Source organism: Delphinus delphis, chromosome 13 (assembly GCF_949987515.2).
Source record: "Delphinus delphis chromosome 13, mDelDel1.2, whole genome shotgun sequence".
NCBI lineage: Eukaryota > Metazoa > Chordata > Mammalia > Artiodactyla > Delphinidae > Delphinus > Delphinus delphis.
Window position 1 is genome coordinate 72,291,140 of NC_082695.1, and position 18,119 is coordinate 72,309,258.

At 53.9% G+C, this 18,119-nt stretch overlaps 1 protein-coding gene across 1 annotated transcript in view; it reads left to right on the forward strand.

Annotated features, from left to right (window-relative positions):
- The first annotated feature begins 9,822 nt into the window (after positions 1-9,822).
- ONECUT2 (one cut homeobox 2) overlaps positions 9,823-18,119 on the forward strand; it is a 40,246-nt gene continuing 31,949 nt past the window's right edge. Inside the window, exon 1 of the mRNA XM_060029122.1 lies at positions 9,823-11,065. Within this exon, the coding sequence (XP_059885105.1) occupies positions 9,823-11,065 (1,243 nt within the window). The remainder of the gene's footprint in view (positions 11,066-18,119) is intronic.

An 18,119-nucleotide genomic window follows, 5' to 3' on the forward strand; every position in this document is an offset into this window, starting at 1 on the left:
CATAGCATTAGTTACCACTATGAGTGGTATCACTTAAGTAATGAGTAATTTAATAAAGTAATAACTCTAAAAAGAGAAGTTCAGAATAACAGGGAGAAAAACTAAAGTATGAGAAAAAAAGAAAGTAAAAAAAATTCCAAAGAAAATCAGATATGCAAATAGCTTCAAAAAAGAAGTATAAAAATGGCAACTGAAGCTTCAGATATGAGCTGATATTAGCCAAGTTCACTGAGGATGAACATAGTTCGTCATTGGGAACAGCAAAGGCAAAAACTGCAGAGGCAAAAGGCAAAAACTCTGTCCTCCCAAAACACAAAATCCTTGCCTTAATCATATGAATCTAGGTAACCTTAGTTGGTTTGTGAATTCCTAAAAATATTTCCACTCACCCCACCTCTATTTTACTGGAGGTTGAAATTCACCCTAATTCACTCCCTCCCCGACAAAGTCTCCTACTTAAAAAAAAAAAAAAGTGGGAAGGGACAGACCTACTAAAAACTGCAACCAGATCAAACATCATAGTTTTGTAGCAGATATATATAGAATATTATTGAAAGGATTTCCAGAACTTTCACCAAGCCCAGGATCAACTTAATGGAAAATTTTAAGGATTTTCCACATTTAAAATTACAAAGCATGTTTGAAACCTGGTGTTTCAAAACATGATATTTCAAAATTATCCCAGAAAATTCCATTATCTTGTCACCGATTTATATTGATAAGGTAAAGAATTTGACAAATGCACTGCATTTGGTTGATGTGAAAACAATGCCCACAAACCAGGTTTCCCCAGTCTGATAGTTGGAAAACCATTACAAAATCCATTAAACCATCTCAGTAAGCAAGAGAGGAAAGGCCATTTTGTGTTCAGTGACCTATACTCAGCCCATGGATTATGAAGCAGGCAATGCAGTGAGAGGGCCCTTTTTGACTCTATATCTGATCTCCAGGGAGCCAGTGCTCAACTCTTTCCAGGAGAAAGTCTGAAGCACACATTCTTCCAACAAAGGAAGACAGTAAAATACTTAAGGGCCATTTTAGAAGGAAATAGAAAAGTGAGACATCGGGAATGAGGAGTTTTACACCTGTAATACTTTTGCTCTACATAGCCTACGTATTTCTTGTATAATTTGATTCTTATAAAATGTCGTATAAGAAAATAATTTCAAATTGTAATGGAAAACCACATGGTTTTAAGACGCCCAACGAAGCGGACATAAACTGTATACGTCAAAGGACTACTCTCTGGCTGCCAGTGCTTTTCTGATATAGATACAAGGGCGAGGCGGGGAGAGGGGGTGATTCTCATACGCTATGTATATACACCAAATCTTTCTACCTTTTTGAGTCAGTTAGAACCAGAACGGCTTCTTTAGCATGTATTCTCCACACAGTTGTGTCAACTCCTGGTTCTGAGGACATACAGACACTCCTCCTCAGGACACACATCTCTCACCAGTTTGGTACAAAGGAGAGGGAAATGGCATCCACTGCCTGCCCTCGGGGTGCCGCCGCCTCGAGCCCGCCTGGACTTGTTGCTCTGGTGGCGGCGGCGCGAAGTCTCCACTATCCGCCGAACGTGGCCCGCCCTGCCCACGAGGAGGGCGGCCTCTGCGGGGAGCCGGTGTTCCGGGGCATCCTGGAGCCGGGCGGCGGCGGCTGCCGCACGAGGCCCCCCAGCCGGGCGTGCGGGGACCGGAAGCGCCGCCGGTGCGCCCTTCCGCCTGCAGGACGCGGGGCCGGCCCGGGAGCCGCGCCGAGCCTGAGACCCGCGCCGAGTCTGAGACCCGCGCCGAGCCTGAGGCGCCCGCCGCCCCCAAGGCCGTCCCCCGCGAGCCCTGAGGGAGCGTCCCTCCCCTGGTCCTGCCCTTTGTCTTCAGTTCTCCTCTTTCTCCTCCGCAGGAGGCCAGCGCAGGCCTGAGGGGGGTGGACCAGGCCTGTCGGCCCCGCGCACACACAGGCGGGCCCCGGCGGGCTTCGCGCGAGGAGAGGAGCCCGCGGCTTGGAGGCCCTACAAAGCCGCGTGCTCGGCGGGGGGCCGGGGGGCCCGGCGAGGACCCCGGTCGAGGGCACCCGAGGGCCGGAGCCGACTCCCCGCCCTCCTTCTGCGCCACCCCCTACTCGTTCCGGGAATCAATAGTGGCCGCTGATTTTTCACAATTGCAGCTGTCTAATTCACCAGTGAATAATTAAATCAGAAGTAGCCAGGCCGGCCTGAGCAGGGCCGGGTTTGGCGTCGGAGACTAGGGGTCTCCCCTTCCGGATCCCGTCAAATTGGGGGTCCAGCTGGGATATAGAAGGGCGGTCGGGGGCAGGCCTCGCCACGTGCCACCGCTGGGAGAGCGGCCCGAGCCGGGGCGCCATTCAGGGTGGGCGAGGGAAGCAGGAGCTCAGGTGTAGGAAACAATGCGGGAGGGGGGAGCAGCCTGAGGAAAAAAGGAAGATGAGGAGGGACGAGCGGCTCCCAGGCCCGCAGTTTCCCTCCATGTGGGTGCTTATTGCTAGATCCCCCCCACCTCTCAGGGACCTCGCGTGGCGCTGAGGTTTCAGTTAAGTGCGGACGCTCTCCTCTCCCCGACTTCGCGAGGGGAGAAGAAATCCACCCTCGGGAGGCGATCTGCCTTTGAGAAAGACGAAGAGAAGTAGAGAGAAGCGCCTAGAAACGGCATTGATTTAGACATCAATCCTGGCCAGCTCCCTCCGCCTCCTGAGCCGCGGGGCCGCGCAGCCCCTCCCGGAGAAGCGGCTCGGCGCGGGCCCCGGGGCCTCCGAGCTCCGCGGGGCCGGGAGGGCAGGACCCGGGCAGCTGGAGGGCACGGTGCGACAGGGGAGCCGCTCGCAGCCTCCCGCGCCCGCAGCCTCGACGCCGGCCTCCCCGCCGAGCCGGCCGGTCGGTGCAAACACCGCTTCCTCGAGGCCAACAGGTCTCCCCGGAGTCAGGAGCGCCGCGGGCATCGCTCTCCCAACCCCGGCGGCAGGACGCCCTCGGAGCCCGGCATCTTTAGAAGCAGCCAAACCACCTGTGCCCGGCCAGGCCCGGCGCGGCGCTGGATGAAGTGGCCCGCGGGGACCGTGGCCCGCTCCTCGAACGACCACGGCCGCCCCTGAACCCTACGGTTGGCCAGAGTTGCTTTTTCTTTACACATTTGGAAGCGAAACAATTCAGAATTTCTCAAAAGTAGCATCGAAGCGATTTTCCAAAGATTAAATGCTCCTAAAATAATCCGAGTGTGTTTTCTGTTATACTTTTGATTGTATCACCTTGAAAAATCAGCTCGGACTCCTTGGTTATTTAATATCCTTGGAAGCTGATATCCCAGGAATCTAAAATATATATATATCATGCGATTTTTTTAAAAAAAGAAATGGTCTGATTCGCATAAATATTTTATACCCCTGGGTTGGGTTTTAGTTTTCCAACAGAAATATTATCTTTGAAATCGGAAATAATATTTTCAAGTTTAAAATCTGATCAACTCTTTTTTTTAATACTCTGTACTTTAAAGAAAAAAATCAACTGTAGCTAGACGATTGAAATTATACGAAAAAAATTTTAAACCCCCCATTTTCATAGAGAGGGGAAGTGCTAGGTATCTGTATTAATGTCTAAACAATATTGAATCCTCAATCAAAAATTGTTATGTCCAGAGCAAATAAATGATGGTTTTAAGAAGGTAATAAATAAAAGCGACGCCCGTGCTTAGCGTCTCAGAGCAACTTGAAAACAGCTCCACTTTCAGAGAGTTAAATTCGTCCTTTTTAAAATCAACTGCAACTTTTGCCTTCCTTTGAAAGGACAACAAAAAGATTTCACGCACAAGTTGACCTGAACAAAAGGACCTCAAGCCAGTTATTCTTTTGTGGGGTGACAACTGGAGGAGAGGAAAACTTTAAGTATACTTGGATGGTACTTTTGGAAACCCACTGTAAAAAGAAAATGCGACCGCAGCACCACACGGTTTAAAACCAAGACTTCGGGGCTGTGGGGGGAGAGAAATCATGGGACAGGAACTGAAGGCCTGTGAGGAGAAAATTCGTCGTGGTTTTCAGATTAACAAGTTGCTTTCTTAAAGCTCAACGTTCTTTCAGGGGGAAAAAAAAGCCTACGTAGTTGTGAGAGTCAGGCTTCCGGCTCCCCGCGCCCATCCTCCTCCCACTAAATAAATAAATAAATCAGCCTTCTGATCTTCGGAGCTTTGAATCCTCAAATTCCCCTTCACTTTTTAAATTTCCTCCAAGAGTCAAATTATTTCTCCCACCAGCTTCCCGAGTGGTAGCAGCCTCTAAAACAGAACCGGAAGGGGGGCCCCCAGAGGAGAGTCTGTCGTGAGCACCGAATTCGAAGGAAATCCCCTGGCAGGGACTGCAGTCCCGCCACCCAGCCCTGGCGACAGTCATCTCGGGTCCAGTTCAGAGGCCCGGGCACACAGCCCGGGCAAACTCCTCCTGAGAGGGGGCCGAGGAACCCAGAGAGGGCAGGGAGGAAGGAGGACAGAAACGTGTGTGTGTGTGTGTGTGTCCTTGAGGACACAAAACTCCAGCAGTCCCCTCTCTGAGGGAGTGGAGGGAGGCGATCAAGGTCGGCCGACCTAGTCCCAAGCCTTCTTTAAAACTAGGCAGGCGGACGCGCTAGAAGCTTTGCTCTGCGGAGGTCTGGATTCGGGCTGCCGCTGCCTGTCCAGACCCGCTGCCCCAGAGCAGGTGCCAAAGCTTCTTGGGGTGGGTCTCCTCCGCCCCTCCCCTCCCCCAAGCTCGCCCACTCCCCGCGCCTGGACTACTGAGCCTAGGTGGGTTAAGCCCAGGCTCCGACACCCCGCTGGGTTCGCCCCGCGACCCTACTCCCCACCTTCGAATCCAGGCACCAGGGCTTAGGGCTCCGAGAGAACGCTCCCCCGGCAGGGAGGGCTCCGGGAGCTTCGTTTTTCTTTTCCTAAGAGGCTAGCTGAGGGTGGGAAGAACACTAACAAACGCCAACTCTCCCCCGACCCTGGCGCAAAATGTCTGTCTGTCCACCCAAAAGTTCAGGGCAGTCCCGCGCCAGCTCTTCTAACTTGGCCTTTTCGATATTAACAACATCCACGCAGAGCCAGAAGCAGGCGAAAAAGGACCGGTTCGGCCTCAACACCTAGAAAACTTTGTTTCAGACTTTCCTAGATTCACCTGGAAACTCAGAAGTATCAGTGAATTTCTGAGCTCAGAGGCCAAAGGGAGTTAGTGGGGCTAGGCATCGGTTTTGGTTTTCTTCTCCCTATGCTCAACCAGCCCGAGCTTTCAGGCAGAAGAAAACTGCAGCTAATGGAGATATCAAACAGAGCCACAATTCCGAAGACGCCTTTTCCGCCACTAGCACCCGCCGTCCATCTGCAAGTGTAATCACAGACTTGCGGCATCTTCATCACCAGGGGCTGCGAGAAAAGGGGAGAAAATCCTCTGTCATTAAAAGGAACCCTCTATTATCACTATTATTGTTTGTGTATAGCAACATAAGAATGTCCCCCTCCTCTTAAAATTCCCCCACAATATTAAAACAGTATTTGTCGTCAGATTCCTACAAACGCTTGAGGCCTTTCTGGAAAACCATTACCATTCAATGGCTAGAAAATTGCTCTCCTTCCTTTAAAAAAAAAAAAAAAGGCACAGCATCAGATACAACAGACAACAAAAACTTTCTCCTGCATAATCCCTGCTCATGGAATGACAAAGAAATGACATTGACTTACCCCTGAACGGATGATGTGTTTGATAAGTGGGGGACTTTTTCGAAGATTTCTGTTCAGGAGCTGCACAGACAGCTGCAATTCATGGGCGACGCTGATTGCCAGAAACGCTATGGATTGGCATGGGGTCTGCAGCTCGCAGATCCTGATCAATACCCCTACACTCACACGCCAGATGGTTTGGGGAAGGACAAAAATAAAATAGTCCAAGTCAGCCCACCATTATGTTTCTTTGTATTGCTCTGATAAACCTAGTTGTAGCGCAAATCCGTTCTGCCCAACACAAAACCTTCTTCAGGATTTTGAACATTTGGGTGGAAATAAGCAGCCCCCGTTCTACCCAGGGTTTGGGCTGTGGTTACAGTTGTTTAGTAAAAACAGAGCTGTTGGACCCCTTATCCAGATTGGGTTTACTTGTGGTGTGTTTATTTTTTTCGTGAATAATTTATAGGGTCTCTGTTTTAATTGAATGTTCATGTCTCTCTCCCTCTCAGACCCTTAAAATTTTTTTAATGTGAAAAAACATATGAAAAGTCCAGTAAAATCTTCCAGTCTTTTTCTGCACTTGCTCAACTTCAATTTTTTTTTCTTTTACAGTACAATAGCTTATATTTGTTGTCAAAGCTGCATTTTATTTACAGGCTTCTTTTGAATCATTTAAGTGTTTGGTCTTGAAGAAAATCGGCCCTGCAAATGGGGTATTCTAAGTAATGGATATCCTGCTCCTGATATAATGGCTGGTGCAACTGTTTGTCCAGAGTCTAACAGTCGTGAAGTAGCACTTCTGCTGCCACATTTCTATACGGTCAGGGGGAACAGGAGTGTAACTTCAAATTAAAAGAAAAAAATTTGAGTCGTAGAACTTCCGAAGGTTAGAGCATGTGTGCTTAACAAGGGGTGGTTAGAAAGCAACTCTTCCTTTTTATTTTCTCGAAGAACTATATAGAAAAAATCAAAGATATTTCAAAACATATTTGAAAATTGTATTAGTACTGATATTCTTAAAATTATCTTCAAGTAGATACTATTTTTCCGGTTTAAAAAGAAAGGGAGAAAACATGCAAACTTAATTCAGTAAAAATTAGGATGCTGAGTAAACAAGCACATTAATTTTTCTTTTCAACGGGTTTTGGGTTGAAATATAAAACCTCAAACCGCTATCAGAAAAACAACGTGAAAAGTCTGCTTTAATCTAGCCCAATGAAATTATACACAAAGAAGCCAATGCGATTTCATGATTTCCCTGAGATCGCCAATATTGATCGAGGGAAGGGGAGGGGAGGAGGGAGGGAGGAAGGAGCGAGGCAGCGAGAATATGCAACTCACCTTTCAACTCCCCAGCACGTGACTGCTCCCAGGCACACCGAGGTGGAATACCCAGGAGCAGATTTATCCTGGTAGCCTGGGAAATGAGTTTATAATTTTGAAATTTTATTTAAATGGCAATTTATATGCCTAGGTTTCTGAACGGAGGCAGTGCCTACCAGATGTCCCAGCCTGGGGTCACTGGCCACTGCTTGAGCCTGAAGCCAGGGCAGAGGAGGCTGCCTTCGGCACTGGGGCACATCAAACAGATTTTTCCCCTGTCTTGCTCCTCTCCTGCCTTATTTCAGTGTCTGAGCACTCCTGGACCAACGGGATTGCACTCTTGTGAACTTTTGTTCAACTCGGTGTGTATTTCAAACATTAACTTTCAAATTATCCCAAATGTCCAGCTGCCATATACAAGGTGGGGAGGGTGAAGAGAGATGGTAGGAGAGGTGAGGAAGAGAGGAAAGTCAGAGAAACAGAAAACTGAGTGATTTTACCTGTCTAGTACTGTGACATTAAAAGATGTGAGCATCTAGAAAAGTATGTCTAGCAAAGCAGGGGATCATCCACTTTCTTACTCAGGCTTTGATATCACAAGAAGAGGCTATTTGAAAGAATAATTGGCAAGGTATTGGCCAGAATTCAATAAAGTTGATCTAGAAATAGTGTCACTGTACGTTCATGTGACAGCATGATGTGGGAGGGGGTGGATTTTTTTGCTCTGTAGCTAGAAGAGAGAGGAGGGCAGCCGTAAAAGGTCACCAAGACTAAGAACTGTTTTCCAAATGAATAAAACCTTTCTCTAGCGCCAGGGAGGCACATACAGTATTCCAGACTGTGTCCTTGTTTTCTTATCAAGTTTTCTCTAACAGCTGGAAGTTGTTGGAGGGGGCTGTCTTAAGGAGACCCCCTGCTCTTCTTTTGACAGCTGATCAAAAGAAAATAGGTCACGCTTCTCCAACTTACGTCCACCCTGTCCTTAATTACTGTCTCTTTAAACAAAGGCAACATCTGCGCAACCTCAGCTAGCTTGAATCTTCGCAGGCAAACAGAACGCAACCTGCTTCGGAAGAATCTGTTTCTTGTAAGGTTTTCAATGCCGAGTGGCTCTCTGCCTTCAACTACCCCCTCCACCCCAACCCGGGCCGCAGAAATCTCCACCTTCTCTCTACAACCCCGCTCCACTCCCAGTCGCCGACCAGGGGTTACTAAACAACGGCAATCCTGGGTAGATGAAGGTACACTTTTCAAAGCTGCGGCTTGCGAGCGTTCTAGAACTCACCAGGGCTCTGGTCTTTTCAGAAACAAGGTTTGAATATACAGATATGGGCTCCATGTCATCTATCCACAGCCGTAACCCAGGGCGTTCCTCTCCCGGGATTCGAGAGACGTGTGTGTGTGTGTGTGTGTGTGTGTGTGTGTGTGTGTGTGTGTGTGTGTGTGTGTGTGTGTGTGTGTGTGTGTGTGTGTGTTAGGGGGAAGATCCGCGAGTAACGTCCCGGACGTTTACATACTCCCTACCCCCAGGAGAAGTTTGCTAACTAAGGCATCGGCAACAACCCTGCTGTACACTACCCCCCTCCAGCCCCCGCCCCCTCCCACCACTCCTTTCCAACTCGCTCTCGCAGCAAGCATTTGGTCACCTTGAAACCGTAGCTCCTGGTGTTCTAGTTTTGTTTTGCAATCTAGCAGGGGCCCTTCTGAAGGCTCATAACTGAGAGATTTATGGGCTCGCCGGGTAATTAAATGATGTTATTGTGTTAACTTTGCAGGCATTACTGCGGCCCGCGCCGCGGGTGGGCTTGCGTCCGCCGGCCGCAGCTAGCAGGCAGCGAGGGCGCTTGAGTTCCTTCGCCCCGTTGATTCCGCACTCCCCAGTCTCGGGAATTTACCCTACATTAGAATACATTAGCGCCCGCATTTTTAAAGGCTAAACTACTGGCTCCCAGCTAGGGACGCTTGGGAAGTGGCTTGTTAGGAGACGTGGGATTGTTTTTACATCAGCACGTAGCAGGAGTTTTCCCTCCTGGCTTGCCTCGATAAAAGCTTTGGGGTGAAGCAAGGGGAACTGAAGCAAAGCCCTTTAGCCCAGGTCGCAGCAGCTCCGGAGAGACACAGAGCGGCATCTTTAACGTAATTTCTCTCCCTCACTCGCTCTCTCGCCTCTCTCCCCACTACCCTCTCTTCCCCTCCCTCTCTTCCTCTCCTTGACGTTTGATTCCAGTGGCAAAGGAGGAAAAAAAAAAAAAAAAGCACAGAGCCGTCAGCCAAACATGAAACGCGCGGCCCCGCCCGCTCCTCAGCCATTGGCAGCTGTGCGCAGGAGGCCCGCCTCCCGGGGCAGTCGCGGCCACGCAGTGGCTGCTCGCGGCGCCCATCGGGCACTGCCCCGCCCCGGGTCCGGGAAGGTAGGTTGGCTGCCCCGGCGAGCGGCAGAGCCCTTCTGGACAGCTCCCGCTCACCCAAACAGAAGACGTCGGCACCGGAGCGGGCTCGGACATGGCTAGGCAGCGCGCCGCCCCGAGCGGCGGGACTCGGTGATCCCTCCCTCCTTCCCCGCCCCCTCCCGTCTCCCGCACACACGCCCCGTCCGCCCCCACCCCACCCCACCCCCACCCCGGGCGCGCCCGCCCGCCCGCAGCCCGGGGCGCACACCCGCACGCACGCTCCCCTCCACACGCTCACGCACTCCCGCGCCCTCCCTTGCTCCCGCGGCAGAGCTCCGCCACGCGCGCCTTGCCAGCCCGCCGGCCACCCCCGCCGCCCCCGCCGCCCCCGGGCCCCGATGGACTGAATGAAGGCTGCCTACACCGCCTATCGATGCCTCACCAAAGACCTAGAAGGCTGCGCCATGAACCCGGAGCTGACAATGGAAAGTCTGGGCACTTTGCACGGGCCGGCCGGCGGCGGCAGCGGTGGGGGCGGCGGCGGGGGCGGCGGGGGCGGCGGCGGGGGCCCGGGCCATGAGCAGGAGCTGCTGGCCAGCACCAGCCCTCACCACGCGGGCCGCGGCGCCGCTGGCTCGCTGCGGGGCCCGCCGCCGCCGCCGCCGCCGCCGCCAACGGCGCACCAGGAGCTGGGCACGGCGGCAGCGGCGGCAGCAGCGGCGTCGCGCTCGGCCATGGTCACTAGCATGGCCTCGATCCTGGACGGCGGCGACTACCGGCCCGAGCTCTCCATCCCGCTCCATCATGCCATGAGCATGTCCTGCGACTCGTCCCCGCCCGGCATGGGCATGAGCAACACCTACACCACGCTGACGCCTCTCCAGCCGCTGCCGCCCATCTCCACCGTGTCGGACAAGTTCCACCACCCGCACCCGCACCCTCACCACCACCACCACCACCACCACCACCACCACCAGCGCCTGTCGGGCAACGTCAGCGGCAGCTTCACCCTCATGCGCGACGAGCGAGGGCTCCCGACCATGAACAACCTCTACAGCCCCTACAAGGAGATGCCCGGCATGAGCCAGAGCCTGTCCCCGCTGGCCGCCACGCCGCTGGGCAACGGGCTGGGCGGCCTCCACAACGCGCAGCAGAGCCTGCCCAGCTACGGGCCCCCGGGCCACGACAAAATGCTCAGCCCCAACTTCGACGCGCACCACACTGCCATGCTGACCCGCGGTGAGCAACACCTGTCCCGCGGTCTGGGCACCCCGCCCGCGGCCATGATGTCTCACCTCAACGGCCTACACCACCCGGGCCACGCTCAGTCCCATGGGCCGGTGCTGGCGCCTAGCCGTGAGAGGCCACCCTCGTCCTCTTCGGGATCGCAGGTGGCCACATCAGGCCAGCTGGAGGAGATCAACACCAAAGAGGTGGCCCAGCGCATCACCGCCGAGCTGAAGCGCTACAGCATCCCACAGGCGATCTTCGCGCAGAGGGTGTTGTGCCGGTCTCAGGGGACTCTCTCCGACCTGCTCCGGAACCCCAAACCGTGGAGTAAACTCAAATCTGGCAGGGAGACCTTCCGCAGGATGTGGAAGTGGCTGCAGGAGCCCGAGTTCCAGCGCATGTCTGCCTTACGCCTGGCAGGTAAGCCCAGAGGGTCTCCTGGAGCCAGGGTGCTGGGAGAGGGCTCCGGGGTGCCTGTGGCCCCGGGTGAGGGCGCTTAGCCACATCTCTGGTTCTCGCCTCCTCTCCACACTTCCTATTTCTTCTCTACTTTATTTCTTCTTCTGTTTCCTCTTTCTCCTCTCTTCTTTCTGTTCTCCCTTTCTCTTCTCTTCCTTCCGCCCTCCTTGTCTCCTGGGCTTCCTGACCGACCCCCACCCGCATTTTATTCGCGCTTTGGTCAACGTGCCAACTCTGCCCTCTCCTTCCGACCTTACCCAGTTGTGGGAGTCGCGATGGGGGTGCACCGTGTCCGCTAGGAGCCCTCTCTTTCCAGGACTCACAGGAAAGGGGGATTGCCTTTATTGGAAACCCTGTGCACTTGAACTCTTGCTTACACAATACATTTCCAAGCTTGCTTAGGCAATACGTTTCAGTTTTCCAAGCTGCCTGGTCTCCCTGTATGGAGGCAGTTGGTGGGCTGGGGTGGGGGAGCGGGAGGCAAACTTGTTTGGTCACTGACAAGAGTCACAGCCTTGCCCACGCGGAGAACGGGTGGCGCTTCCCGAGCCCGTTTCCAGCCTTGACATTCGCACAGGGACTTTATGATCGAAAGAGCAGGCTGGGGCCAGGTCCCTTGTCACTGCCCACAGTGAGGGGAGGGTACAAGGACGAAGGTTGGGACTGCCACATCCATCTCTCTGGGAGGACGGGAGAGGAGCAACTAAGAGTAGAGAGCGTCCTGCCTCACTCGCCGGCCGCCCTTGCCCGGCTCCCAGCGTCTGCCAGGATTTGCCGAGGTTTGGGGCCTCCGGGAGAGACTGGGAGCTCGCGGGAAGAGGTGCAGAAAAAATTAAGATGCAGGTTAGTTAACGCATCTTGGCCGCGGGCTACAGGCTCCGCCTTTGCATTAAGCGGACGCTGATTGTGCGCGTAGCTCGGCGACGGGGAGGGCTTGCGGCCGGCGGGAGAGGACGGGTCGACGCATTGGTTACATTGTTCTGTAGCCGGCTTGGCTCTTTGTGCCTCCTCTAGCGGCAGAGCCGCGAGGTACAGCCCTCTATTGTTCTAGGAGCGCAGAAACCTCCTGCGTGGGCGGCGGGAACCAGAGAGAAAGGCGCAGCCGTGGCTGCGACTGGCACACAGTTGCGCGCTTTAGTGCGCACAGACCCAGCGCGGTGCGCGTGGCAATTGCGCTGCCCCCAGGACCCTGCCACGGGCCAAGAGGGGCAAAGTGTCCAGGCGCCCCACTGGGGAGGGCGCACGGTACCCGGACGCAGGCCGAGATGGGCAGCGTCTTTTGGATTGAGGCTGTCTCTCCCGATCGTCGGATTATCTGGCGGACAATTCGTGGTGGCAGTGATTTACATAGGTACGGGTAGTGGGTAGCGCGCGGTTCCGAGCCGCACACAACGCGCTTCCGGAGCTGTGAGCTCAGGCTTCCTCTCCGGCTCCCCGGGGCTATCCTCGCACCGCGGAGTCTGGCTTGTACGGTGCACTCTACTTACGCCGGACAGGGCTGGGGGGTGTGACAGGCAACGTGTTCGCCCAGGCTTGGGGAGGGAGCGTTTCCACTCTGACAGCCTCCGCCTTTGCCCGCTGTTGGAGGATTCGGATCTCCAGTCAGTAATCTCCCAGCAGTGTTGATCTGAAAAGGTAAAGAAACTAGACCCGCCGCCAAGGGCTTCCCCACATCGGTGGACTCCAAATAGTTCTGCATGGATTTAGAAACCTACTTTATCTTTCTCCTCATTTAGCTTTTTACTCTTCATCCTCTCCTACAATTTTCTCTGATTGCTCTTGGTTCCTCTCAAAGATTAAGCAGTGAATAGAGATTATCCGTGAAAAACTGGAAGCTTACTGACAATTCCAAACAGTGTGGTACCCCTTTATCTTAGGCCCCTGAAAAGGCCTCTAGTCCCTCACGAGTGAGCTTCAGCAAGGGCTGGCTTCTTGGGCACAGGCAGCCGCAAGAAACTTGGCAGCCGGTCTTGGGGAGGGGGGACCAGGGTAAGGTAAAGGCAGGATGACAGCTATTCTAGTCAGGCTGATCTCAGAGCGCTGCCGCCCCCTCACGCCTGTCCCGAAAAAGACAGAGATTTTTAAAACACGTGCCCTCTGCCAATGTATGTCTGAAAGTGATTTGGAAGGTAATGCTTTCCTGGCTAGCCGGTCTCAAGCATTTTTGCAACAGCATTGCTGGGATGGGGGAGAGTGTGGCATCCCTGGGGGACCCCAGTCCCACCACCCACCACGGGAGAGTCCCGGGGCCACTCCTCAGGGGCTGGCCTCAGGCAGCATCGGGGATTTTCAGAGCAGGAGCAAGAAAGCCCCCTCAGTGGGAGTCTGAAAGCCTCCTTCAGCGACTGGGAATTTCCTGCGAGGGACCCCGCTTTGCTCAGGCATTCAAATGTGTGTCTATTTTATTACCCAGAGTTGAAAAGGGACAAAAGCTTTAGCCTTTTTATCTGGCCATTCGATCAGCAACTACAAGTGTGTTGAGTGGTTATTATTACATAGGAAGCTTTTCAGTTTGGGGTCAGTAGATCAGTCTCTTCAGACACTGATGCAGAAGCTGGGACTGGTATTATGTACTTGGAGCGCTAGGGGACAGGAGCAAATGGAGAAGAAAAGCTGAGCCCTTCTCCTCCAGGAGTATGGATCGGAATCTCGCCAGGACGCTGCCGAGGGCCCACACCGTTGAGCTCTGGGGGTTAAACAATCCCAGTGATTGTACAGGGCGGCTCTGCCTGACTCCCAGGCCCGAACCTCGCCGAGACCGACCAGCCCCCCATCTCATCGAGACCAGCTCTTTCTCTCTCTCTCTCTCTTTTAATTTCGCTTTCTCTTTCTCATTTTGGGTCTTGCCAGAGGTAAGCAGATAGGAGTTTGAGGAACCGCAGAGTTAAGATGCCTGATTTGGGCCAGTGTCGGCAACCGCACCCTTAGGTGAAGTACACCCCCATCACAACAGAAGCGCCGACCGCCTCGGTGTATCCACAGCCCGGGATAGCATTGCAAAAGGGAAGGGAGAAGATGGGGGAGCTCAGATTGCCTCAACAGTAGATTTCAGAGAAATGGGCTCCAAGTGCACGACTTCGTTCATAAAAGGTGGCGAGGGCCGAAACTGTTTGCAACCATGCGGGCTTCGGTCTCTTCCGTGGTCCCCGGATATGGCTCCGGCAGAGCAGTTTTTATTAACCCGGCAAGAGGCGGCGAGGACAAACTCCAGCGTGTTCAAGCACAAATCCTCAAGAGGCCTCTGAACTAAGCACACACGAACCAGGAGGGACCGAGAGAACCCAGGCAAGAAAGTGGATGGGCGCCTCGCGGAGGACGACCGAGGCCCCAGTGGCGGGAGTGGTTTCCTCCAACAACTGGAAGACAGAGCAGAGACCCTCCGACGACACACCCTGCCCAGGTTTCCGCCTTCTGTGAGCCGGGCTCCCGGGGCGGCCCGCCCCGAGCCTGCCTCGCGTCCCCGCGGCGAACAGACGCCCGGCTCTCCCCAGGCAGCAGCTCCCAGCGACCAGTCCGGAGCCACCTCTTGTTGAGGCAGCGGAGGGCCCTTAACCAACCCAACGGGATGTCGCCTGGGCCACCTGACGCCCGCGGCAGCGGAGCGTGGCCAGGGCACAACGCTGCGGCGCCTGCCAGGGGCACCACGTGCGTGCGCGGCTCCTTTTGGCGCCAGGGGACGTCCTCAGGCCACCCTAAGCCTAGGGACGGGGGCGGGGACCTCATCCGCAGAGACCCGCACCCCGACTCCCACCCCTCCCTCTGGTCAGCCTCTCGGCCGGGCTCAGCCGGTCTCTCCCGAAGGTTTAGTTCGGGATCCGAGCCGGAGAGGCCGGATGTACCACGTCGGTACGGAACACAAGATGTTTTCTCCTGCTGGTTGGTCGGATTAATAATTGAAAAGCTCACTACCATCCTTGCTTGGTCAAGTCCCCAGTGCCTCGAGCACACCTTCCCAACTCACATTAGGGTGGGCGGGAGCTGGGCCGAGCCGGCGGGACGCGAGGGGGGTTAGTGAGCGCGCGGGCGAGAAGTAGCCTGAGCCCACGGGCGCCCTCGATGCGAGAGGCTGCGCATTTATTTTTATTCCAGGCTTTCCACCATGTGGTTATGTCACTTTCTCAAACAAATGTGTATATGGAGGGAGATCGATGCTGATAATGTTTAGAAGATTAAAAGAGCATTAATGCTGGCAACAATAATGTTAACGTGTAGACCCAGATTTCATTGATCTGGAACTTGATCCGGCGCGTTTCCAGTAAGCCCGACGGCGCCCTCTTCCCAGCAGAGCGCTCGCCAGCGGCCTGGCTCCCCGGCGCTCCCGCCGCGCTGCTTCCGCAGCTGCAGGCGGGTTCTCGGGTCTGGCCACTGCTTCACCTCGCGCGGCTCCAGCCCGCCGCTTCCTACTCGAGGTTTCCTGCTGTCGCCAGGCTGCCTGCCCTCTCCCCCGGTCCCCGCGCGCGCAACGCCGCTTTCTGCGCTCGCTGCCGCGGGCTCTGCGGGTGGTTCGGCGCCCGAGTCCTCTCGTGCTTAGCGTGCCTTCGCCTCTGCCCCGCGCGGCCCGCATCTGGTCCAGCAGGGCCGGGAGCAACTTCTTTCCTCCACGGAAACCATCCGGGAAATTTGGTCTCCTCTCCATATGCGGGAACGTCCAAGCCGAACTTTAGAAACGACGTCTCTAAAGAGAAAAACAAATATCAAATATTAACGCATATATGTGGGAACCTAGAAAAAATGGTACAGATGAACTTCCTTGCAAAGCAGAGCTAGAGACACAGACGTATAGAAACGACGTCTTTAAAGCTGCCTGCTAACCTCGCAGCTTCCTGTTCCGCGGATTGCTCCATCCTTGTTTTCGTTAAGAAAGAACATTCTCATTAAATGTTCCCATTCGCAGACTTTCTACGCTGGTGCATTAGTTGGACAGTTAAACGAGGCCCCAGTGACAATGGCCTGGGCTTCACCCCTCAGAATGGTCTGCTCTGGGCTAATTGGGTCACAACCAGAGAAGAATCTTGTTTCTTGCCCCGGCTGGTAAGAAACACCAGCCTGGGGAACTGCCCCGCCCCAGCTCCCCTTCCCAGCAGCTGGAGAGATCTTCCCCTCTGAGACGCGGGACTCAGACCTGGCCCTAGTAGAGAGGTTTTCTCTGAGACACCTGCCTTGACGGGAAAAGAAAGAACTTCAGAGCTGTCCCTTCCCTCTGGCAGGAAGACCTCCACATCCTGCCAATGGCTCCTTTCGCCAAATGGCTTATTCTTCCAGAAGGAACACTAAGGTGGATGAAGGAAAGAAAGAGCTGGGACGGTAGTGGGGGTGAGATAAGAACTAAATTGTTCGGGTTTTTTGAAATTATAAATTCTCCAGTTTTAGAACTAAGCTTTTCCTTCAAGAGAAGGTTTCAACCTGGACGAAAAGGAGTGTTTTCCTTCCTTCTCCAACAACGAAATGAGAAAAAGGAGGAAGGAAAGGAGAGAGAAAACCCCCCAAATCTTGCGTTATTCTGCTTTGCCATGTGGCAAAGGGGAAGCAGTCATTTCTTTCTGTCCTCCCCAGAGATAGGGGTCGTCTTCCTTCCAGTGGGTTTCCTTAGAGAAGAGAGCTCTGATACAGCTCCTTGATTCCTAGTCCGAATGAGCCCTACCCCTCTTCTGAAAACCTACATTGAACTAGGTCCGGTGATCAGATACAGAAACCAAAAAGGGTGCCGAGGTTGCCTTTTGGTGAGGAAGACAGCGGGCCCCTCCCCTCCAGCTCCCGGTGAAGGGCTCTTAGGTTCTGGGAGGGGCAGGTGGGGTTTTGGAGGGTGGAATCTTAGAGTCTCCTCCAACCCCATCTTAGAATCCTAAAACAGGGCTGGATTCCTGGTGAATGGTGGGGGTGGGGCAGAGGGGAAACTGAGCCGCCCAGATTCTCTGTGTCTCTGAGAGCGGCCCCACTTCTCTCCAGAGACACGTGTCTGCCCAGAGGTAACAGGGGACCCTGGGCAGGGTTTACCTTCTAGAGCTCCAGGCCTGAACCCTGAGGGGGAAAGAGGCTGCCTCTCCAGCTTTCTTCAATCCAGAATTTCACTTCAGGGTCGCCTCTTGGTTTTCTGGGCTCTAGAACCTGTTTCTAAAGGAAGATCAGACGAAGGGGGTTGAAGAGTTCTCAGGAAGAAGGTACTGGACGCCACCACACTATTGCTGGTGGCTGGTGTGGGTAGAAACTGTCTTGAGGGAAAGTGGTATCCTGTCGGGGGTATCCCTGGAGGAATGAAAACCTCAGAGGAGAAGCAGAGGGATTTAGTTTCTGGGCTCTTGCCAAAGGAAGGAAAATGAGGAGGGAATAAATAGAAATAATTGTCTGGATAAAGGGCCCTGGGGAAAAGGGTGAATATTGAGGAACCCTGGGCCTTAAACTTCATCTACAGATTCTGGATTATCCTTGTCCCCAACCCTCTCAGAGATCCTTGTTTTTCCTGACCTGGGGACAATTGCTTCCTCTGAGGGGATACTTTTCTTGGTGGGGAGAGACCACTATGAGGGAACCCAACAGGGACATTTATACTGTCAGGTACAGAGCCTGCTCAAGGTGGGCTGGGGGCCCATCAGCACCCCCTTTCATCACCCAGTCTGTCCCCCTAATGCACTTCAGTGCCTTTGGGAAAAGCTTGACTTTTGATTTCCAAGTTTCACTCCAGGTGAAGACCCTGAGAAGTGTACACAGGTTTTTGCAGGGGCAGGGCGGTAGCCTGGGTAGCTCAGCCCGTCTGAGGCATGGCAAGGCATGGAAGCAGGCTGCGGGCTGTGCACGCAGAGCTAGTCTCACTGGGGGAGAAGTGGACATTGTGGACATTGTTGTGAAAAACTGTCCAACACAAATTGTCCCAGAGGGAAGGGAGGCTCTGCGTTCCACCTTGGCACCTCTCTCGCCATTTGAAGATCCATTACTCTTCTGTAGAAAGCAGACTTTGTTTGGGTTGGAAACACACCTCCAATGTAATTTAATCAGCATTGGACTTTGGCTCATGTAATCA